Here is a 23,499-nt window from a genome sequence, read left to right as displayed (position 1 = left end):
ATACACCGTGAAACAGCACTGAAGGGGGAGAATGGGAAGAACACACACAAGTATTTCCTGAACACAGTATTTGGACTATAGACAAATGTGCAGGCTAAAGACAAAAGGAACCATAAATAAACACTGAACTCCAGTTAGTAGGTTTGTGGAATTTTTCTAGTAGCATTGACTCAGCAATTCTAAACCTACTCATCTCTACATGCTAGAACTGAGCAATAACATAAAGTAGGTTTCTCAGTCTTAGGGAAGGAAGTTACAAATATGGAAACGAGAAAAGTTAGAATGAGACCTGTGGTGTTGGTTTGGAACCAAATGGAGACAGATACATATGAATTCACAGTTATGTCTGTGTGTGAGAGAGAAAAATTGATAGATAAATATATTGGTCTACCTTTGTGATACATTTATGTGAATATAATGATACACACATCTATACACATATATGTGTATACATATAAATATGCATGTGTGTAACACTGGGGTGTGCCTGTATGTGTGTGTGCATTATGCGTTTGTAAGTATGTGTTTTTCTAGCTCTATCTGCTGAGCAGGCCTAGAAACAATGACACCCCAATAATAATGAGCATGCTTATATGTAGATCTTGGTTTCTAAATAGCATTCTCTACCTAAAGGAAGCAGGACTCCTTGGAGAAATGGCTGATTCCAGGGTTAGGGCTGGCAAAGGCAAGATGAACCTGAAATATCTCATTTTGTTAAGAAATAAGAAAGCACTCAAAGAATGGTGGGACATATTAAAATGACATAGATACCAGCTTGAAGGGGCTCTCAATAGCCCCTTGAGAAATTCTGACATCAAAATAAAGACAGTAACAACTTACAAACCGTTAACATAAGAATCCATAAGTCCATACTGACATAAAGAATGAAGAAAGGGGACACGTGGGATGCTTAGTCAGTTAAGCGTCCAATCCTTGGTTTTGGCTCAGGTCACGATCCCACAGTTTTTGAGACTGAGCCTCGCATCAGGCTCTACACTGACAGCAGGGAGCCTGCTTGGGATTCTCTCTCTCCCTCTCTTTCTGCCCCTCTCCCACTTGCTCTCTCTCTCAAATAAATAAATAACTTTATTTAAAAAAAATTTTTAATGTTTATTTATTTTTGAGAGAGAGAGAGAGAGAGACCATAAGTGAGGGAGGGGCAGAGAGAGAGGGAGACACAGAATCCAAAGCAGGCTCCAGGCTCTGAACTCTCAGCACAGAGTCCAACGTGGGGCTCAAACTCACAAACGCAAGATCATGACCTGAGCCAAAGTTGTATGCCCAACCGACTGAGCCACCCAGGCACCCCAATAAATAACTTTTAAAAAAGGAAGAGAGGAGGGCATAGAATAGAAATTTTAAAATGTAAAAGGAACAACAGAAATAGATAATCACCTTTTGGCAATAGTCATACTAATAATTAATTCAGTCAAGAATCAACACTAGTTGCTAAAAAACTAGTTGGTGAAAGTGTGATGTAAAACAAGATATTTACATGGTCTCCAAGTATCCCCCCACAACATGCGTAGTAATTACAAAGGGGAAAAGAGCAACAAGCAATACAAGTTATCACCAGTAATGGGACAAATCAACATCACATGCTTCCTGATATCATGTGCTGAAGACACACAATCATTTCTGTGGTATTCCTGCCAAAAATGTGTAACCTATATCTAATCATGAAAAAACCTCAGATAAACACAAAGAAAAGAATAGCCTACAAAATAAATGACCTGCACTCTTCAAAACGTTAGGAGTGGGGTTGGGGCGCCTGGGTTTGCTCAGTTGGCTAAGCATCTGACATTGGATGAGGTCATGATCTCACATTCCATGAACTTAAGCCCCTCATGGGGATCTCTGCTGTCAGTGCAGAGTCCACTTTGGATACTCTGTGTCCCTCTCTCTCTGCCCCTCCCCCACCTGCACGTGCATGCAGGCACACTCGAAAATAAACATTTAAAAAAATGTTAGGGTCATGAAAGATGATAAAAAGTTGAGAAATTATTTCAGTTTAAGGAAATTTAAAGAGACACAGCAACTAAACACAATGTGTGATAGGTACTGGATTGAGTCCTATACTAAAAATTTGGAGGGGGTGGAGAATACCCAAAAAAGGCATTATTAAGTCAACTGATGAAATTTTAATAAAGTCTTAGATAACAGCATTATATCAATGTTCATTTCCTGATTTTAATCATTGTCCTTTGGTTACATAAGGGACTCCCCTTGATTTTTGAAAATGCACACTAAAGTATTTAGGGGTAAAAATGTATCATGTACAGAACTCACTCTAAAAAGAAGAAAAAGATTATTTAAAAAAATTTTTTTAATGTTTATTTATTTTTGAGAGAGACAAACAGCGCAAATGGGGAAGCAGCAGATAGAGAGGGAGACACAGAATCTGAAGCAGGCTCCAGGATTTGACCTGTCAGCACAGAACCCGACACGGAGCTTGAATTCACGAACTGCGAGATCATGACCTGAGCTGAAGTCAGATGCTCAACTGACTGAGTCATCCAGGCACTCCAAAAAAGATTATTATGATGTATACATATGTAAAAAAAAATGACAAAGCAAATACAGAAAAATGTCAACATTTGGGGAATCCAGGTGAAGGCTATATGAGAAAAGAAAATTTCTGTATAATGAAACTACTTCAAAATAAAAAGTTAATGAAAAAAAAAAGGAAGATCCTTTAGAAGAGCTAAATATTAACATTTCTTAGAATGTTCTATTTTGCTGGGACAAACAGATTTCAGGTGACTACAGAAAACTAGTAAGTTTCAATATGAAAATCACAGGTTTATATGATATGCTTCATTCAGGCATATTAGATCCTTCTTGGCCACTGAAAATTACACTGCCCACTCATCCTCTTCTTTATACTTTGGAATAATTGAGAAGGGTAAGAAAAATCACTCCTAATTTAGCCAGTCCTTTCCATTCCTTCAGGCTCCCAGGTCAAATCTAATATTCTTTTTTTTTTTTTTTTTTTTTTAATTTTTAAATGCTTATTTAGTTTTGAGACAGAGACAGAGCACAAGCAGGGTAGGGGCAGAGAGAGAGGGAGACACAGAATCTGAAGCAGGCTCCAGGCTCTGAGCTGTTGGCACAGAGTCCGATGCAGCACTCGAACCCACGAATGGTGAGATCATGACCTGAGCTGAAGTCTGATGCTTAACCGACTGAGCCACCCAGGCATCCCCTATACTCTTTAAAGAGCTCTCATAGCGGGGCGCCTGGGTGGCGCAGTCGGTTAAGCGTCCGACTTCAGCCAGGTCACGATCTCGCGGTCCGTGAGTTTGAGCCCCGCGTTGGGCTCTGGGCTGATGGCTCAGAGCCTGGAGCCTGTTTCCGATTCTGTGTCTCCCTCTCTCTCTGCCCCTCCCCCATTCATGCTCTGTCTCTCTCTGTCCCAAAAATAAAATAAAACGTTGAAAAAAAAAAAAATTAAAAAAAAAATAAATAAAGAGCTCTCATACCATCCCAAGTAGAAATGGTCTAATAATACTCAAACTTCCTATAGCAATGTTTGCTTAGAAATCTGTAAATATCCTAGGTACTATCTTATGACATCTCTTATACTCAAGTTTCTAATTGTGACTTCAACCTTTTATTCTTCTTTAAACTATGCTATAAGCCCAAAGCAAGGACTTTGGCTTACTGTCTTTACATACCTATGAGCACATAGCAAAACAATTAATATTTGCTGCTTTTACTTCAGAAACACTGCCCTACATTTTGATGGCATTTTACTTTTTCAGGAAACTCATTATAGTTAAGTACTAAATCACTTAACTTCCAAAGTTTTCCAAAACTTTGAGCCGACAGTAACATCTCTACTACGCGGTCTTAAAATATGTAGCCCAAATGCAGTGCTTAGAAGAATTTGCCAGTTTGCCTTCCCAAGTGTGTAAAAAACTAATAAACATTCAGCGACACACTGGGAGTTGAAATCATTCTTTGCCACAGGTAAAGGCATTTATAGGCTGCAGGGAAGGACTCTTGAGAAGGAATGCCATGAGTCTATTGTTTTATGTCTTAGGCTCCATATTGTCTTGACACCCATTCACTCTGAAAGCATGTGCACTGCAGGCAGCACCCACCTTGCTCGATGCTTACCTCTTGCTCCGCTATCCTTAATGCACTATCCTGCCGGGCATCTTTGTCAGTCCTAGAACTGGCTGGAGACTGAATTCGTTTGATCAGCCGCTGTTCACACTCCTCCAGGCGTAGTCGGATATTCTTCAGCTCTGAAATGTACGTCTTGGCCACAGTTTCTTCTTTGTCCTCTGTGAATGCACAAGTACAGAATACCATTAACCACCACAACAGAAATCAACAAACCTGAGAATAATAGATTCACCCTCAGACAGAGGGCAACAGGCCTGATATTCCACAAATGAAAGTAAGGCCTTACATGGGGGGAAGCTTCTGCCTGATCCTAAATTCCCTGCATTATACACTCATCGTTAAGGATCTAAACATGTTATCTCCACAAGAAAATGTGACAGGCTGATAAGCAATGACAAATAAGGCCTCTTCTTCCATGATCTAATTTTCAGAATTCATCTCTATAAGTTTTTCCCTATCTCAAGTTTTTAGCAACTCAAATGGTAAAAAGGTGGTACTTTCTAGTCTATATGAAGGGTCCAGCAGCACCCTTCAGGGCTCTCATTCCACCATTCCTCTCCCTCTTGCCAAGGCACACACCATTCTCTATGGACTTCATCAGGTGCTGGAAGTGGGTTTTACAAGCCTCCACCTCCTCTTCCAAGCGCAAACGATCAGCCACTGAGAAGAGCAGAGAGTCACGGCTATCCTGCAGAAAGTCTTCATAGTGGGCCTGGAGGTTCTTCATAACCTGGTGGCACTCCCCTGGTGCTGAGGCTCGAAGCTAAAGAGAGACACAGAGAGAAGGAAATAAAAGAAATTTCAACAGAATGGGAACATAATACCTTCTCCCTTTTTCCTTTTTATTGATGTTTAATATATAGACAAATCAGCTGCACATACCGTAACTGCAAACATTTGTTTTTTCACAAAAAGAACTTGTCCATGTCATTGGCATTCAGATCAAGAAATGATATTACTAGCACCCCAGAAGCACCCACTGTGCCCTATTGTACACAACCCTGACTAATGGTTAATTCACCATTATTCCTGTACAACATACATTTATACAAGAGCTGCAGAGTGAGAAGAAGCCTTTAGTTGGCCAAGAAAACAGGAGATCTTGTTTGTTTTCATCAGGAATTTCCTTATCCATTCAGGCTGCTGTTTTTTGTTCCTAGGACCCCCTAATTGTGAAACATCCCTGACTCCACTTTACTCCCTTTGGGTGGGCAGGAGTCTTACAGTAATGAAAAAAAGTTCCTTCTGAAAAAAGCTTGCCAATAGGATGTGAGCCTGAGGGAAGGCTTTTCACAATTACCTTTTCCAGGTTCCAGGTCTTTACAAGGTCAAGGTCCTTCCGCAGATAGTTCCAGGAAATAAGGCTTTTGGTGTTAACATGTAGCTGATGCCAAAGGGCCATCACTTTCTGGTAAGACTGTTCGACCCTAGAAACAATAGAGAAGCTGGCTGTGGCTATTCTAAAACCTTAGCTCCACATTAGAGACCTTTCAGGGCGAAAATGTGATTGCCTTAGCAGAACTGGATTTATATGCTGAGCAGAGAAAGGCAAGTAATCAAATATAACAACACAGCAATCTTTAGAACCAAATTAATTGACATAGTCAAACAATTTGGACTTATAATGGTATTATGAATATGATGTCAGCATGTTTAGCAGTCTTATAAATGTTACCTGTATATATAATGATCACGAGAAGTCAGAGAGAGGGTACACCCGTGAAGGTAAGTAATATAGAAAAGTAGAGATAAAATAACCCCATTTGGAATTGTTGAAAAACGACAATCCATATCAATGCTTAAAAATACATTACTGTGGTCTATATATTCACAAAACTGCTAAAATGTTTAAAAGTTAAGAACAACTTAAAAAGTTATCTGGCATATTAAAAACAAAAAACAAAAAAAGAACTGCAGTGTGAAGGACCGGAGAAGCTTCTTTCTAAAGCATCCTGTGCCTGATTCAATCTCAACTTCTGGAAGACTTACAGACTCTAAACTCTCACATACACAGAAATATTCAACACACACATTACCTTGAATTTCAAATTAAGAAATGTGACATATAAGAATAAGATAGAAAATTAGAAACCAGGACTTCACTTAAATAGGAGACTTTAAACCCATTTAGTTTATCTGCTCCCTCTCCAAAAAACCCATTAATTAAAATTTCAGTGACATCAAAATAAAGGATTGAAAATAGCAGGCTTAGGAAATTAGAATTCTGGGGTGGGGGAGGGAATAGCTGGTTTTTATTACAAGCTTCATGGTGTAATTCAGCTTTTAAAAATATGTATGTAGGGGCGCCTGGCTAGCTCAGTTACTTGAACGTCTGACTCTTGGTTTGGGCTCAGGTCATGATCTCACAGTTTGTGAGTCTGAGCCCCACCATCAGGCTCTGTGCTGATGGCATGGAGCCTGCTTGGGATTCTCTCTCCCTCCCTCTCTGCCCCTCCCTGGTTCTCTCTGTCTCTTTCTCAAAATAAATGAATAAACTTAAAAAATATGTATGTATGTTACTTTAATAAAATATAAACAAGAAAATTAACTGTCACTACAAAAATCAATCTTCTGAGAGTTAACTGTTTATGATCAAGAATGATCACCGAATTGAACATAAGCATTTACTGAAAACCTACCATGTAGCTGCAAGCACAAGACTTGCTATCTTAATAGTAAGTCTTTCCCAAAAGAAACTTTAAAACTTGGCTGCTCTGTTTAAGATTGCAAATGCAGATTCATCCCTCCATCAATTCACTCAAGCCAAGCAGCACATGGGCAGTCCAGAGTGGCCCCTGAACCAAGTTACCTGCTGGCCATCTCAATGGCATCCTTATTGGGTGAGGGGATAAGGAAACAGACCGATGGCACCATCGCCTCATTCCCTGTGGGGCTGATCACTTTCCACTTGGTCCTCTGCGAATTATCTTCCAACACACACTCATCATTCTTGCAAATGGTGATCTGAAGAGACAAACTTGTAAGTTATTGCTAGTGGATAAACCGACAACCTGTATGATGTGGTGCCTGATCCCAAAGCTATGAAATCCTTAAGAAAAAAATCATTTTGGAGATCTGACATCCCTTAGTGAGGGTTCCTGATTTTGATGAAAAGATAACCTTATATAAATATACAACACGGGAAAGGTTGAGACATCAAAGAAATCAAGGAAGCAAGTGTTTGTTAAATGTTTATTACAGGTCAAGTAACCTAGTATATGCAAGTTCTAAGGAGACTGTCTTAAGACCTCCAGAAACAACCTCTCTGCATCTACAGCCATTAGGGCAAAGGTTAAAGGGACATGAATAATCACAACTTTGCTTTTGTGATACTTCCCTCTTCCTCCCTTCTTGTCATCCCACTCAAATCCCTTAAAAAGGCTTAAGCATTTTGGAATCATCAATTCTTTCTCTTGGGAGACAAGGAACCAACATCCTCATCCCTATTTTATAGACAGAAATACTGAGACACAGAAAAGTGCCAGAGAAGTTCATTCTTACGCATTACAAATATTTACTGAGCCTATTATGTGCCTGGAATTTTGCTGGGCCACTGGATGTAAGAATGGTAAGATGGTAAACTAACAAACATGGCTAATATTCCTCATATTCTGGTGGGGGTAAGAGTTATAATACTGTATGTCAAATGCAATTTACCAGGGAATGCATGGAAGGGACATGACCCAGTCTTGCCTAGAAAGGTAAAGAAGGATTATTCAGGACCTTGAAGCCACATTAAGGAATTTAGGCCATCTAAATAGAACTAGGGAATTGTTCTTTTTTTTTTTTTAAGATCATTCTGGTAGAAGAATAGAGAATGCATTGATTGGGGAGGCTAATGCCATTATTCAAGTGAAAGAAATTATGGTCTAAATCAGGGTAGTAGCTGCAGGGACAGAAAGAAGTACATCTAATCTAAGGGATATTTATTTGCAAGTTGGTATTGATTTGGTGTGGCTACTAGTTGTGGGGTATAAGAGAGGAAAAGCCAAAGATATGGCTCAGGGGCTACAAAGTATCATTTCTGACATTACTTAGGAAATCGGGTGGATGATGATACCAATCACAGAGGCAGGGAGCAGGTCAAGATTATAGAGTTTGGGCTTTTTTTTTTTTTTTTTTTTTTTTTTTTTAAAAGAATGTTTAAGTTCTATGAAAAAATCAAAAATCTGTAACATTAGACCTTTCTCTATCACACCCCTAAACTGAAGGTTTTGCTTCTCCCTCCCTTCCTTCTGGAGCCAGAGGTACCCTTTCCACCTCCTCACCTCTATCTGCCGATAGTCACAGATGGCCTTCACAGAAATGGTACTCTTTAGCACGTGGTCAGGACTGCGTGGCTTTAGCTGAACAATGGTTTTTGATCTCCCAACAAGACTGGCAACGGAACTCTTGGACTGTATAAGCTGCTCCTTTTCGTCCTACAAAGTGAGAAGAAACACAAAAAAGACATTAATGCTGCTACTCAGGGTGACTGAGCCAACAAAGAAAACTGAGTGCTCCACTCCCTCAGAGAATGTCATTTCTCAGTTAAGTAGGGATCCTTGGTGGAGCCATCTTAGAAACACAAAGATAAAGAAAAAAGGAGAGGATATTTGTCTTCTACCAAGTGCTTTTATACTCAAATTGTTCAGCTTTCTCCCTGTGCCCTTTTCAATGAATCATGAAGCCACATGCAAAAGTAATGAAAACACAAAAACAAACAAAAAAAAGAACTGCCAGCTGCCAAATACAGCTACACACAGCTAACAAGGGATTTCCCCAAATAAGGTTCAGAAAGCATGGAAATTTAAAAACAATAATAACAACATTGCTGTCGCTATTATTATTATTCGCTTTCTTACTGGCAGAAGCCAGTTCTTGCCTTCTGCTTAGGAGAAGCTAGAATTGTGCTCTTTAAAGAATTTTTAAATAATCATACCTCCCAAGCTCTACTACTAATATTTCACTTTCTTAAATTGAGTCAAACTTTCTAGAGAAAGATCTTAGCTCTTCCACCAACAGTTTATAAAGCAATGCTGTTGGTGGAGACACGACAAATGATTCAGGGTTTACCTTTTAGGGTCTTGCTGTGCCATGCTCATGTAAATTTGAATGGTTTGAAAGAAGTATCATGCAAAATTGAAACTCTCAAGTCTCTGCAAACCCAATTATCTTAAAAACTAATGAACTTCCTGTCCACAAAATTGGTAGCAATGTACTACCAATTGTGTTAGAGAGTAAAAGATAACTTTCATGTATTACCAGGATGTGTCAAGCCCATTTTGAGGTATATAAAGTCCTTAGAAGAGGACTTTCTTAGGATGGAAGTAGATGTGATGAGAGTAAAGAGTTAATAATGTTAAGAAATGCCATTAAAGAATTAAGAATATGCAAGTAAAGAAAAAGAAATGCTTAAATAAACTACCTGTGCCTGTCCCCGGGAGCATGATTGGAAGAAATACAACTTTAACTTATTAGTTAAGAAAGAGGAATGGAATATATCAGGGAGACAGCCACACTGTTCCGTACTTGACAGCTGGTCTACCCATTTCCGTTTCCTTGCAATAAAGATGTCAATTTCTGTCTAACCCACAGCCAAACATCTCAAGCTCCAGAGACCAAGTGCTCAGCGTGGTAAAAGTTCTGAAAAGAACCAGAAGCCATGACAGATGCTCCCGAACCTGACGGACAAGCTGAGGAAAAGCTGAGGAGCAGACCCAGGTGACTTCATGCCCAGATGACGCCGCCAACCCGATGCCCCTGACCTGGAGAGGAGGGAACAGAGCAGCGACCCTCGAGAAGAGAAGATATGACAACAATTGCAGAGAAGTTACCCTAAGACAGGAAGGTACTCTGTGGAAGGGAGGAGATAATAGCCAAGGATTATTATATTCCTCCTTCAAACTTGAAGTACCTCCAAGAGAGACATTCTAGAGACAACATCTAAAAAGTCAGGCTTTTATCCTTCATTCCAAGTTCATTAAATTAACAGATTATTGGCCCGGGTAAAACACTGAATGTGAACCCATTCATAGGTTAATAATACCTGAAAGTGTAAAAATAAATCAATAAATAATCAACTAATGTTCACAAATACCCAACTTTCACCTACAAAAATGTTTTGGGTTCTCTGGTTCTCTTATTTATAATTTTCTACTGAAATGTGGGAATCCTCTGGCTTCTCATATAGAAAAAATAATTTCCCTATTACACACTCTTCTATCTTAATTTGGGACGTAGCTGGGGCCTTGTCCTGCCAACTCTGTGTAATATGCATTCAATACACGTAAACACTCCTGCTCTGATTTTATTATCAGCATTTCTGAAAGAATAATTCATTGGAGAAAATGAATATAAAACTGATTTGGAGTAAATACCAGATGCAAAAACATTTTCTCAAAGTTAATACTGCTACATAAATTGGACAAATATTGCATTATATCTACATAAGATTTTAACGTCATCCTTAATTAAAGTCAATATTCTAATACCTAATTTTGGCAAAACAAAATTACCACAGAGGAAAAATTTGGCTCAGGTCTAGTTCATTGGTTTGGTTTTGTTTTAATTCTCTTTGCATGAAAGAGTGAAAAAAGAATTTGATGTCAGTCACCTAATCCCCTTCAACACTATTTTTCATGCTTTACACCTCATCTTTGGTCCCAACTTTTGAATTAAAATAGGAACAATGCAAAGACAAGCATAGTGGGCACTAAGTGGCTCAGGGGAAGAGGACTAGGCCTTTACTTCAATAGCATACCCAAAGGAATCTTATCAGCAACTTCTTTAAGGACAGAAAAGAAAAAAAAGAATAAGAACAAACTGGGATTAAACTTTATTTGAATGTGAGCCACATTTTATAACACTGACCCATTACCCTACAGCTTTCAAGGATATAAACAGCAGCAGCTGATATGGTTTACTCTGTTTCTCAGGAGTAATCATCCCTCTGAGGCAACACCCACCATGGAGTCCTGGAGCAGGTCCTCGAGACGAGATAAGCTGGTATTGTGGTCACAGGAATATTTTCTTTTGATGGAGTCTTGGAGGTTCCTCAAGAATGACTCCAGGTCCCGTGCATCACTGAAGAACTGTGAGGATAGGAACGGGATCTTGGGCTCAACACATCACGACACACAGATGTTAACCAAGAAAAAGCAATCTCACTGTAACTACTCTCCTGGATTGATGACACTTCATTACAAAATCCGCACGAGTGGAAACTGAGGGCTTAAAACACCACATCTGGGAAAATATTAGTGATGACAACCACAAAGCCTATTTAACCCTAGAGAAAAGTCAGTCAGCTTCGCCTTCTCAGAAACACTGCTAGTGAGGACACTTGGCTGTGAGGTAAGCGTGTCATGAAAAGCCTAGAGGTTGAGTGATCAAACATTCCAATTCACTGATAAGATTACAAAATGATTAGCAAGATTATTTAATTTAGGGCAAACCCAAACAGAGGCAACGGCTTATTTCCTCCTCCTATCCTCATCTGAAAATAAGGAGTATGTTCTTGACCTTGTGATAGACTGAAGAAAGAAAAATGGTCCTGGGATTTTACAGCTTCACCCATCAAGAGGGAGGGTGTACTTCTTCCCTTGAAGCCGGCCCAGGTACATGACTTGCTTTGGCCAATGATATAATAAATGTGACAGCAGAAAAAAGGGCTTGTGTACTGGGGCTCACTCTCTCTGGTCGTTTGTGGGACAAACATGAAGAAGCCTAGGCTAGCCTAACAGATGTCATGGCCTTGTACCCCATCACCCCCACCAACTATCAGACGTGGAAGTGATGCCATTTGCAACCAACCAGCCCCTAGCCTGCCTGCCAGTTGCCTGCAGCCATCCACAGGCTAAGCAAGATGAGAAAATCATCTTTTCTTCTCAAAAAATTAAAAATAGAACTACTCTAAGACCCAGCAATTGCACTACTAGGTATTTATCCAAGGGTTACAGGTATGCTGTTTCGAAGGAGCAAATGCACCCCAATGTTTATAGCATCACTACCAACAATAGCCAAAGTATGGAAAGAGCCCAAATGTCCATCAATGGATGAATGGATAAAGAGGATGTGGTGTATGTATGTATGTATGTATACACACACACACACACACACACACACACGAGTGTTACTCGGCAATCACAAAGAATGAAATCTTGCCATTTGCAACTACATGGATGGAACTAGAGGGTATTATGCTAAGCAAAATTAGAGAAAAACAAATATCATATGACTTCACTCATATGAGGTCTTTAAGAGACAAAACAGATGAACATAAGGGAAGGGAAGCAAAAATAATACAAAAACAGGGAGGGGGACAAAATAGAAGAGGCTCTTAAATATGGAGAACAGAGGGTTGCTGGATGGGTTGTGGGAGGCGGGATGGGCTAAATGGGGAAGGGGCATTAAGGAATCTACTCCTGAAATCATTGTTGCACTACATGCTAACTAACTTGGATGTAAATTTAAAAATAAATAAATACATAGAATAAGAATATCATCTTTTCTCATCTCAACTGAGCCTAGCCCAAATCACCAAACCACATAGTCAAGAACTAACTAAAGGATTACAGTTTTAAGCAGCTGTGCTTTGGGAGTGATGGTTTACACAGTAAAGTGTGGTTTAACTGATATAGATGTGTTTTTCACCCTACCTTTTCCATGTGCAGGCTTGTGTGGACACACAGGTACATACAATTGCTTGCCTGAATGGAAAAGGGTATTCTCATCTTCTCTGATGCTCATGCGTGCGCACGTGTGCATGCACACACACGCGCACACAAACACAAAGTTCACATACCTGAAAATAAGCAGTATTCTCTTTTACATGCTGCTCAACACACAAGCATAGCTGCTTCATCCACTGCAACTGGGACTGGACGGCAGCGCTGTAAGCCTGCAAGAGCCAAGCACACGCACAGAAGGGCAGGGGTTTAGCAACATACATGTGCAATGCTCTCTTCCAAGTCCAACTCTGCTAATGACAGGCCAACAGAAGATACATGGAGATGCTTGACAGGCATCTGCAGAAGGCTTCCCATGAGAAACAGGCTTGTCTTTCATCCAACATAGGTTACATAGAAAAGGCCTCTTCCACACTCAATTGCAGCTATAGCTGACCCTTGAACAATGGAGGGGATGGGGGCACCAAACCCCTGTGCAGTTGGAAATCCACACATGACTTTTGACTCCCCAGAAACTTAAGTGCTAATAGCTTACTGTTGACTGGAGGCCTTACTGATAACATGAACAGTCAACAAACACATATTTTGTATGTTACATGTACATATACTGTATATATACTATATGCTTACAATGAAGTAAGCTACAGCATAGAAAATGTTACTAAAAAAATCATAAGGAAAAAAAAATACATTTACAGTATCCTACAGTATTTAGAAAACAAATCCGCATATAAGAGGGCTGCACAGTTCAAACCCATGTTGTTCAAGGGTCACCTGTAAGTGATCAGCAAAACCTGCGCGTGAATAAATCCCTCCCAGATTCCCCCACTCTCTCTCTCTTCTCTGGGCAAAGGCGCCACACCAACAAGAGACAGGATCTGCCCGCATGCCTATTTAAAATATATGGTTCAGGGGCGCCTGGGTGGCTCAGTCGGTTAAGCGTCCGACTTCGGCTCAGGTCTGATCTCGCGGTTTGTGAGTTCAAGCCCCACATCGGGCTCTGTGCTGACAGCTCGGAGCCTGGAGCCTGTTTCGGATTCTGTGTCTCCCTCTCTCTCTCTGACCCTCCCCCGTTCATCCTCTGTCTCTCTCTGCCTCAAAAATAAATAAACATTAAAAAAATTAAAAAAATAAAATAAAATAAAATAAAATAAAATAAAATAAAATAAAATAAAATATATGGTTCAATAGGAGTCAATCTCTCTTCTAGTTTCTCCTCCTATTCTCCTTTGTTTGTAGTCTTTCAGGAGCTGGAATAAAGAGAGAAGATCCAAGACAAATGATCACTGACACTTCGTTCAGGTGTTTCAGCAGAACGAAGTCTCTGATTTGGATGCTTCCACTATGACCACCCTAAGCACTTGACCCTCACACATTCTCAAGTCACATACCTCCACAGTCTGCTTGGCTGGGTGGTTCTCAAGTGACAGCAGCTCTGCTGTATCTTGTAGAGACCGAAACACATCCTGTTTCTCCTCCAGCTGCATTGTCAACTCCTGAAAGTTGAATTCAACTAGATGCAGTAAGTGCGATTAAGGGGAGAGGAGCAATAAAGAAAAAGTTGTGTTCCCTGCCCCCACTTTAAAGGAGCCTCCAACACAGGGTTAGTGCCAAAATGAGAGGAATAAATAGCACGTGCCAGAGGATTTCGAAGAGCAAAAATGCTAGAATTACTGGACAATGATTTACAAAGGATATGGGGCCTGGGCCAGATCTGAAAAAGCAGGGGAACACAGGTGAGCAATGGAGACAGAGGAAGGAGATAACTTGGCAGGAGTGGCTGGTTCATGTCTCATACCTGACACACCCTGAGATCCCAATCAGTGACTCACTGGCTTTGCTCAGACTATTCCCTCAGCCTACAGTGCCCTCCTCTGGTTTTATATTCTGTTAACACTACAGGACCCAATTTAGATGCTAGCTTTTCTATAAAGCTGGGTGCTGATCCTTGCTGTCACATTTGATCCCTTCTTTCTAAGCACTTTCTTTTTATCTTTATCATAGCCTGATTTCCATTCTCAGACAGTTTACTGCATTAGAGCATTTACTCTTTCTTCTTTACTTTAGAAATCATATGCTATTCCCTAGTCAGAAGTTTTTATTAAAAAAAAATTTTTTAACGGTTATTTCTTATTGAGAGACAGAGCACAAGCATGGGAGGGACAGAGAGAGGAGACACAGAATCCGAAGCAGGCTCCAGACTCTGAGCTGTCAGCACAGAGCCCGATGTGGGGCTCGAACTCACGAATGGTGAGATCATGACCTGAGCCAAAGTCGGATGCTTAACCGACTGAGCCACTCAGGGGCCCTCAGAAGTTTACATTTCTTTAAATCTAATGGAATTTAAAAGTATCTAAAGTAAATGTGAATAAAAAAGCTTCCTGGGGCACCTGGGTGGCTCAGTCGGTTAAGCATCCGACTTCAGCTCAGATCATGATCTCACCGTTTGTGAGTTCGAGCCCCGCATCGGGCTCTGTGCTGATAGCTCAGAGCCTGGAGCCTGCTTCCGATTCTGTGTCTCCCTCTCTCTCTGCTCCTCCCCCACTCACACTCTACCTGTCTCCCTCTCTCAAAAATAAACATTAAAAATTTTTTTTAAAAAAGCTTCCTATTTGGGGCGCCTGGGTGGCGCAGTCGGTTAAGCATCCAACTTCAGCCAGGTCACGATCTCGCGGTCCGTGAGTTCGAGCCCCGCGTCAGGCTCTGGGCTGATGGCTCAGAGCCTGGAGCCTGTTTCCGATTCTGTGTCTCCCTCTCTCTCTGCCCCTCCCCCGTTCATGCTCTGTCTCTCTCTGTCCCCAAAATAAATAAACGTTGAAAAAAAAAATTAAAAAAAAAAAAAGCTTCCTATTTGCATAGAGTTTATAATATCTTTAAAAATGCTGAGATGTGGAAATACACTTAGAAAGAAAACAACCCCATTGTATTGACTGAAAAAGAACAAACGAATGTTGTCGTTGTCCAATATTCAATTTCCCTTCCTGTCTTACAAATGAAGATATTTGACCAAAAAATTATTAAATGAATTTAACAGAATTCAGAATATATGAAAAGTCAAGAGTATGCTTCAGTTAAACAACAGTAAGCCCTATACTAAATGCTTTGCCCATATTAGCTTAGTCAATCTTTTACACAAGTCTTTGAAGTGATACTATAATCCCATTTCACAGAGGTCCAGAGAGATTAAATGACTGGCCCAAGGTCACAGAGCCAGTTAGTGGAGGAGTAAGAATTGGAACTCAGGTCTCTCACTCCAAAGCCTACCATCCTAAACACAAAGCTATTCTGAAACAACTCGACTTGCAGTCCAATACTCTCATTGTCCAAGACACTGCCTTTCTAAACACACTCTAAGTAAATTCATTCTAGGACTTGGTTTCCCCTCTCTCCATGTACACTTCTCACATGCACAGATGCATTAAGCAGGGGGTTCCTATTTCTACTCAGAAGAATGCAAATCCAGAAATCCAAGTTCTCAAAAGATTAGCCTCTCTCTGTCTCCTTCTGCTATTACATAAATATGACAGGTCTGTTGTGCTAGACTCACAGAGAAGTAATTTCTTTTGGCTGAGATATTGGGATTGTTGTCACTCCAATCATATGCGAGTTCCTCCTCCTCCTTCTCATTCAACCAGATCAACTCAGCTGTAGCTCTGGAGACAAATTTATGCAGGCTCTGAAGGTGCCTCATCCGGAAGCTGGAAGTTTCCTAGACAAAGCAGGGATTACACGGTTAGACTGCCAGGCTTTCATCTGTAGAAGATAGCACATGTGACATCAAAGCAAAGAATAATGCAGGAAATAAATTTAGCCTTGATTTTTCATCTCTGGGTGCTCCTCATGGACTCAAATTTAAATTTAGTACAAGTTTAGCACAGGACTCCCAGAGCCCTGGTCAATCCTAGCAAGAAGTTGCAACTCACCAGGCTTCTGTGGGGCTCCCTGAATAAAGAATGATCCTAGGCCTGTCCTACTCTGGACAATCTTGAAAGATGGGAATGAAGAACAGAAGAAGAGTCTCCTTCCTACCAACCTCAAACTTTTTGTTCTGGTGTCTCAAAGCATATACAGGCACTGCTTTGGTAAGACACGGAAACTGGGACAGGTTCTACTTAATTTAAACTTTCTGGGGCAGTGATTTCTGATCCACTAAGAAAATTGAGAAAATGTTGTAATACATATAACAATTGCACAGTAAATGATATAACCTAATAAGCAGAAAACCAAAACAGGGCCAAACCGCAGACTTTCTGAATTAGGGAAGACAGTTGTTTGGAAGGAACTAGACAGTCCATGAAGAGAACAAAAGAGTCAAAACTCACCTTCAGTTTACAATACTGCGTCTCCAGCTTTCCAAGAGTTTCAACATAACTGGTATGGAAATTCTGGGACATTTTTCCCTGATAAAAAATGAAATAAAGATGTATTAGAGAAAGAGTAAGTAAACTATATGTACAGTATGTTTTCAACTATGTCTGCACATAGTTAGGGACTGATTACCCCAGAAACAGAAGTTGAGATAACAGATCTCTGGGTCAGGTTTTAAAGCCTGGAGAAACACTGTATTTTAACTAAGTTGAATTTAAATAAAAAAAAAAAAAAATTATGGGCCAAACCAAGAAATAGACTCTTAATGCTAGAGAACAAATTGATCGTTACCAGAGGGGAGGTAGGTAGGGGGACGGGTTAAATAGGTGATGGGGATTAAGGAGTCTTGTTGTGGGGGCAGCTAAGCGTCCAACTTTGGCTCAGGTCATGATCTCATGGTCTGTGGGCTTGAGCCCCACATCGGGCTCTGCACTGACAACTGCAAGGCCTGCTTGGGATTCTCCCTCTCTCCCTCTTCTCTCTGTCCCTTCCCCACCCCAACTCAAAATAAATACATAAACTTAAAAAAAAAAAAAATTAAAAAAAAAGAAAAAGAAAGAAGAAATTAAAAAAATATTTTTATTCCAAAAAAAAAAAAAAAAAAAAGGAGTGCACTTATGATGAGCACCAGGTGATGTTTGGAAGTGTTGAATCACTGTACTGTATACCTGAAACTAACATTACTCTGTTAGCTAACTGGAATTTAAATAAAAACTTAAAAAATAAAAATAAAAAATAAAGCCTGGGGCAGCCATGAGTGAGGGACGGTTTAGTGGAGTGAACACAGCTGAGAGACTTTGTGCTTCCAGTAACTCTGGGAGGTTTCTAGCAAAACTTATGCCTGATGATTCCCAAACTATTCGGCTGCTTTTTTGCAGGGGAAAGTTGAAATTACAAATGGGAAGACAGAATGAGTGAGGGAGAGACTGAGTGAGTAGTTTTTCTATTCCAGCACGCCCTACAGGCAGGAGGTGAAGTGGAAACAAGATGAGGTTCTGGAGCAGGACTGTTTGGAAACTGCACCCACCATGCACTGATTCTGACCTTAGCTTTCAGAATTGCTACTCCTTTTAGTAAAAACGGGTTAATAAAAATACTTTGCTCATAAGGGCATTTCAAAAAGCAAAAGAGACACTTGATGTGGAAAGGGAATTTGGTGGAAAGTGCTGCTCATGGTTCTCATTCTTTTCCAGAGCCTCCTTCTCCCTAGAGACAGCTGCACTGTGCACGCTACCCCATTACCCATCCCACCCCACCGCACCCCGCTCCGTGATGGATTCTGAATGCACACACCTCATACAGCCTGGCCTCTTTGACACTTGAGCCCAGTTCTTCCACACTGGTGTGGATGTGCTGTTGTGTCTCCAGCTGTAACTCCACACTAGGCAGGTCATTGCCCCACTCTGCTCGCTCCAGTTTCATCTGGAAAAGAAAAGATATGTATTTCATTGGTTGAATCAGCAAAAAAAGAAAATTTTCAGAACTGATGTTTGGGCAAGGGGGCTGAGGGTAGGAGACTGGGCAAGAGGACACCTAAGCCATCTCCATCACGGCCTCTTATAGGAAAACATGCCATTATCACCCCAAAGAGCTGGAGACTAAATTCCAACTCCTGCAGCAGGGGCAGCCTTTTGTTGCCGCATTACGGGATACATTCCTGAATTCACCAACCAGAAAGGTGTTTTCAAAGGCTGAAGGTTAACTTTATAGTTTAGGCATTTTCCATTATGAAGCTCTGCATTTCACAATCAGAGTGGATATAAGAAAGAAATATCTGAAAATATTAAACTTCATTCATGGCATCAACTATTGACCAGTGGCAGGTAATATTTAAATAGCTTGTCTTTGGATGTTTTTATTTGTCGCTACATGGGGAATCGGCCATCAGGGCATGGGAAGAATTTCATGTAAAACAAACGCATTAGAAGGATAAAAAGGACAGTATCGAACTTGAACCACTATTCTGGAATACATGCATGCACAGCCCCTCAGAACTGTGAGGCACAGCACTGCTTAAACTCCAGAGGGAAGACCAACAACAAAGAGTGAGGGATAAGCTCCTCTGCTGATGAGGGAGTTTCAGAAAAGGTAACTGAGATTTATAGACTGTAATTTCTCCCATGAGCTCCACTTAGAGTACAGTTAACTGAAGGGAATGATTCCCAAAGGGCTTCCAATCAGAAAAGCCTATGCTATCCGGTGTGGGACTTTTGAGGATTTGAGCTGACCCTACCCATTTAACATTTGAGAAGGGGGCTTGGGTTCCAGGCAGCATTAATAATTTAGAGTTTATCCAAGGGGCACAGAGCATCCTGGCACTCCTAGACAAGCTGCTGGGTCCAGTAAACCTTAACACATTGCATAAGCATTTGGAACATACACCCACCTGCATTTCTTCTACCCAAGACAGTAGTTCATACACAAATCGAAGATTGCCTTCATCCTCAGAGGATGAGATAGACACAAGTTCAGCCCGAGTCATGGGTTTTCGGAACCAGGAGGTAGAGGAAGAATGGGTTCCCTTGGTCAAGGGTTCTGCCTTCAGACGAGTAGTGGTTAAAGTAGAGGGTGGAGCCAATTCAAGTGAAGTGAAATGGCCCTTCCTATACAAGTTTGTGCACTCTAGACGCAGGGTGACCAGCTCGTCTTGCAGACGCATAACCCTGAAATGGAGTAAGAGAAAAAAGGAAAACACTTAAATCTATAATACACATTTTTTTAAGTGGGTTCCACAACCAATGTGGGGCTTGAACTCACAACCCTGACATCAAGAGTTGCATGCCAGCCAGGCGCCCCTGAAACGCACTTTTTAAAGATAAAATATTCCCTATCCGTTTGACAAGGATGAGGTAAAAATAAAAATGAGATCATATCAGGAAAAGTGTTTTGAAAAAAGAAGTGTTATAGGAACACAAGGTGGTTTTAACATCTTCGTCATTCAGAGTTGTTGAGGCAAATGCCAAATTACAGTGTTAATTGGAGGGAGGCAAACCAGTATCTGTTTATGTAACTCCTGGATGGTACAACAGAATAAACATGGATTAGGGACCAAAAGACATGAGTCTTAGTCTTGGTCCTGTACAAACTGCGTGACCTAGGTGATGCCCATCCCCTCAATAGGTCTTAGTTTTTTCTACAAAATGATGCGTTCGATCGGCAGCAGTTCTAACCCAGATGTGGTACTGCATCCCAGTAGGTCACCCTGAAATATGTGTGGGCGTTATAAGAGGCCACAGTGATTAGGGAATCCTACAGGTACTAAGTGGGCAGGGCCTGCAATAAGGGGCAAGTGTCCTCCACCATGAGAATTTTCCTGCCCCACATACCTGTAGTATCCCCACCAAGACACGGACCTCCAAGACCCAAGTTACAAGATTCAGTGCCAGACTCTTGATCTGTGAGCCTCAGCGATAAGCAAGCCCTCTGTCTGAGCCCCGTGCTCCTCACCTAAAAGCCAGCTCTTCCAGCTGGTAGTAATTCTCATCCCGTAGGATCTGGAGGTCCACCTGCAGCTGCCTGATGAGACCCTCACATTCCTGAATGTACATGATGACATCTGACTCGCACTGTACCGGTTGTCCCGATTCCAGGTGAGCAGCGTCCTAAGACAGAAAAGGAGTAATAGGAGTGGGAGAATGCCAGTGCCCCACCCACGAGGACTGAGGGAGCCGCGTGTGAGGAAGTGACACAGCTGGATTTCTCAATCGTGAATCTGGACCATCAGCGCACAGGGTGAGAAGGGGAGAGACAACACAGACACTCACAGCCTGCAGTGTATTCTTAGCTAGTGTCAGCTTCTCTTCACAGTTCAAAGCACCATTCTGGATTTTGTTCGCAATCTGTAGCAGCAATTCCAGCCTATAATAAGATAAAAACCGTAGTCACGTGCTGGGCTCAAAGCGGCCCGGGTGGGTAACATCAGGTTGCCGTCAGGCCCTGAGCCCACCTCTCCACAGCTGGGCGAAGCGACTTCTCTCGCTCCAGCATCTCGATGATGAGCTTTCCCCATTCTTCCTCCACATCATTTGGGTGGTAACCTTGAGGCAGTTTAATCCGGCCAAACTCAATCCACACCTGAAAAATCCCAGAGACACTCTTTTAGTCCGAAAACACAGCCGTGCCCTCAGGCCCACTTTTACGTGTTCTTGACACATGGCTTCTTGCATATTTACCCAGCCATCAGCAGTTTCTCCTGTTGTCTAATAAGAGAAAAGAACGGAGTACTTAGCAGTACCTCACCTCGAGGTAAGAGCAAAGAAACCATCTCCAAAATACAGGGACTACTAGCTGCTCTAAATTTTTTCATTCCTTCTACGTTTTCCATAAATCCACCTGTCCTCTTACTAACTCCCATTCTGGAAAGGCCAAACGCTCAAACCTACAGCTTCAAATTCTCTAGGAGTGAAAATATGGATGGAAGTCTCTCTCCTTTCCATCTTAGGGAGAGGATTCGCTTCCCTCTGAAAAACAGGAAAACTCATTCATAAAACTCAGTGTTTCTGAATAAATGTCATTTTTCAAAAGCCTCTTTCAAAAATACAGATGGATGATGGTACCCATTTACCATAAATTTTCAACACCAGACTAAAAGTGATGTTGATTTGTCACCCTGAGAATATTGCTATTAATGCAGGTTGGGAAGAGCATGCCGGCAATCTAACAAAGAAATAACAATCAGGCAAACCAGCAAACCCCAAGAATCAGCAAAGGGTAAGTTTCCTTACCTCTAATAATTTATATAATTCCTCAATTCTTCCTTTTTCTCTCTCCTTGGCCAGAATTTCTGTTTCTTTGAAGTGTATATATTGGTTATAAAGTGCCTATAAAATTAATATTTGGTGAATGAATGGATGCATGCAAGCAACCTGACCCACTTTGTATACCACCTCACCCCAGGAGCCAGCAGCAGCGAGCTCTGAGGCTTAATCCCAGCATTGAACTTTATAAAAGACAATTTAGGTCTGTGACTTTACCTTTAGTTCAACAGGGTTCTGGGGAAAAGATTTATCTGACATCAGTATTGTATGCTGTTTGATCCAGGGAATGAGGGAGTCCACTCGGCTTTGGTATTCTTGCCACCTGGAGTCTACTTCCTATTGCCAAAAGGTAGATATCACACACCTTCTGATTAGCGGTACACAAGACAAGCACAGGAGACAGTAGCTCAGGCCACCCCAAACCACATAAAATCCCTTTCCTCTCACTGCCTACACAGCTGCTCAGCCTAATGCGTGGAGTCCCAGTTTCAGAGCTCCTCAAGGGCTCTCAAGATGGGATTCAATTTCCTGACACTAGAATAGTCTATGCTGGATGCTACAAAATTAGCAATATCTGGACTCATTCCCAGGGACCAAAGACAATGACCATGTATAAAGATGATGTGGATTCAGTTTGCTCTGTATAAAAGTGCTCCTCATACAGTGAGTGCTTGAGAAACAAAGTCTAATCAATGCATTCCGCCCAAACATATCAAAGCCAGAAGGTATTTTAGGGAAGTTTTCTTTTACCGTAGCACTGATCCCTTCTCCACCCTCAGGGACTTTAGGGAAGGCATCATAAATTGAAGACACGTAAGTGATCACAGACTTTTCATCTGGAGATGGCACATCCACATCTGAGAGAAAAAGGGAAAGAAATTTCTTAGAACAGAGGGAGCTGCCAGCAGAAGGACAATGAATATAAGCCAAACAAACTCAACACCGGTCCACTCTCACCTTCTGCGTCCAGTAAGCGGGTGACCCCCAGTCTTTCTGCTACTTCGAAAGCTTGCTCCAAATTCTCGCGGTTACTTTGGATTTGTACCCTTTCCATATCTACCAGATCAGGTCTGTAAAAGTCCACCAAGACACGTGAAAGGCCTATACATCACACAAGTTCACACAAAGCAAACCTCTTAGAAGTACCCAGAGCTGGAACACACTAATTACATTAGAGAGAAAGCAAGACGTTTAGAAAGATACTAATCCCATTTTTAATTACATGCCAGGAACCCAGTGCTCCCTCATCCTAAACCCATAACAGCAGGTTGGTTGGATTTTATGGGAAAGCCAGTATAGGGTGAAAGCTGGGATGTGTTTATGATCATTAAGAGTGCAATAATTTTAATTTTTGTCATCAAAATTCCTATCTTCCTCACTCATCTCACTCCAGCCAGCTGCTATTCCTCATCCACTCCAAGTAAGCACCCACTTCAGACCCTCTGCACTTGCTGTTTCCTCCAAGTGAAGCCCTCTGACCCTAGGAGGACTGTGTGGCTCGCTCCTTTACAGCTCTGCTCCAGCACCCTAATCAGAGAGGCCATCTCCAGCCACCCGTCCCAAGTACAACA

At 41.3% G+C, this 23,499-nt stretch overlaps 1 protein-coding gene across 28 annotated transcripts in view; it reads right to left on the bottom strand.

The window, feature by feature from the left end:
• The window catches only part of MACF1 (microtubule actin crosslinking factor 1), a 338,401-nt gene that overhangs the window by 136,776 nt on the left and 178,126 nt on the right, over positions 1-23,499 (bottom strand). For 17 of the 28 annotated variants that reach the window (XM_086716531.1, XM_086716529.1, XM_086716541.1 and 14 more), the window contains 19 exons: positions 22,886-22,998; positions 22,679-22,785; positions 22,145-22,264; positions 21,896-21,991; positions 21,118-21,245; positions 20,936-21,029; positions 20,619-20,773; positions 19,558-19,834; positions 18,465-18,593; positions 17,126-17,203; positions 16,351-16,512; positions 14,195-14,299; positions 12,920-13,015; positions 11,076-11,207; positions 8,403-8,555; positions 6,944-7,098; positions 5,435-5,561; positions 4,714-4,897; positions 4,123-4,292 (listed from right to left, as the gene is read on the bottom strand). In XM_086716531.1, the coding sequence (XP_086572657.1) occupies positions 4,123-4,292; positions 4,714-4,897; positions 5,435-5,561; positions 6,944-7,098; positions 8,403-8,555; positions 11,076-11,207; positions 12,920-13,015; positions 14,195-14,299; positions 16,351-16,512; positions 17,126-17,203; positions 18,465-18,593; positions 19,558-19,834; positions 20,619-20,773; positions 20,936-21,029; positions 21,118-21,245; positions 21,896-21,991; positions 22,145-22,264; positions 22,679-22,785; positions 22,886-22,998 (2,581 nt within the window). The remainder of the gene's footprint in view (positions 1-4,122; positions 4,293-4,713; positions 4,898-5,434; positions 5,562-6,943; positions 7,099-8,402; positions 8,556-11,075; positions 11,208-12,919; positions 13,016-14,194; positions 14,300-16,350; positions 16,513-17,125; positions 17,204-18,464; positions 18,594-19,557; positions 19,835-20,618; positions 20,774-20,935; positions 21,030-21,117; positions 21,246-21,895; positions 21,992-22,144; positions 22,265-22,678; positions 22,786-22,885; positions 22,999-23,499) is intronic. The other 11 variants (XM_086716532.1, XM_086716557.1, XM_086716539.1 and 8 more) reach the window with 1 other exon arrangement.

The sequence above is a fragment of the Puma concolor genome, chromosome C1 (genome assembly GCF_028749965.1).
Source record: "Puma concolor isolate L17-30 chromosome C1, mPumCon1.1.hap2, whole genome shotgun sequence".
Classification (NCBI taxonomy): Eukaryota; Metazoa; Chordata; class Mammalia; order Carnivora; family Felidae; genus Puma; species Puma concolor.
This window is presented reverse-complemented; position numbering and strand designations above follow the sequence as displayed.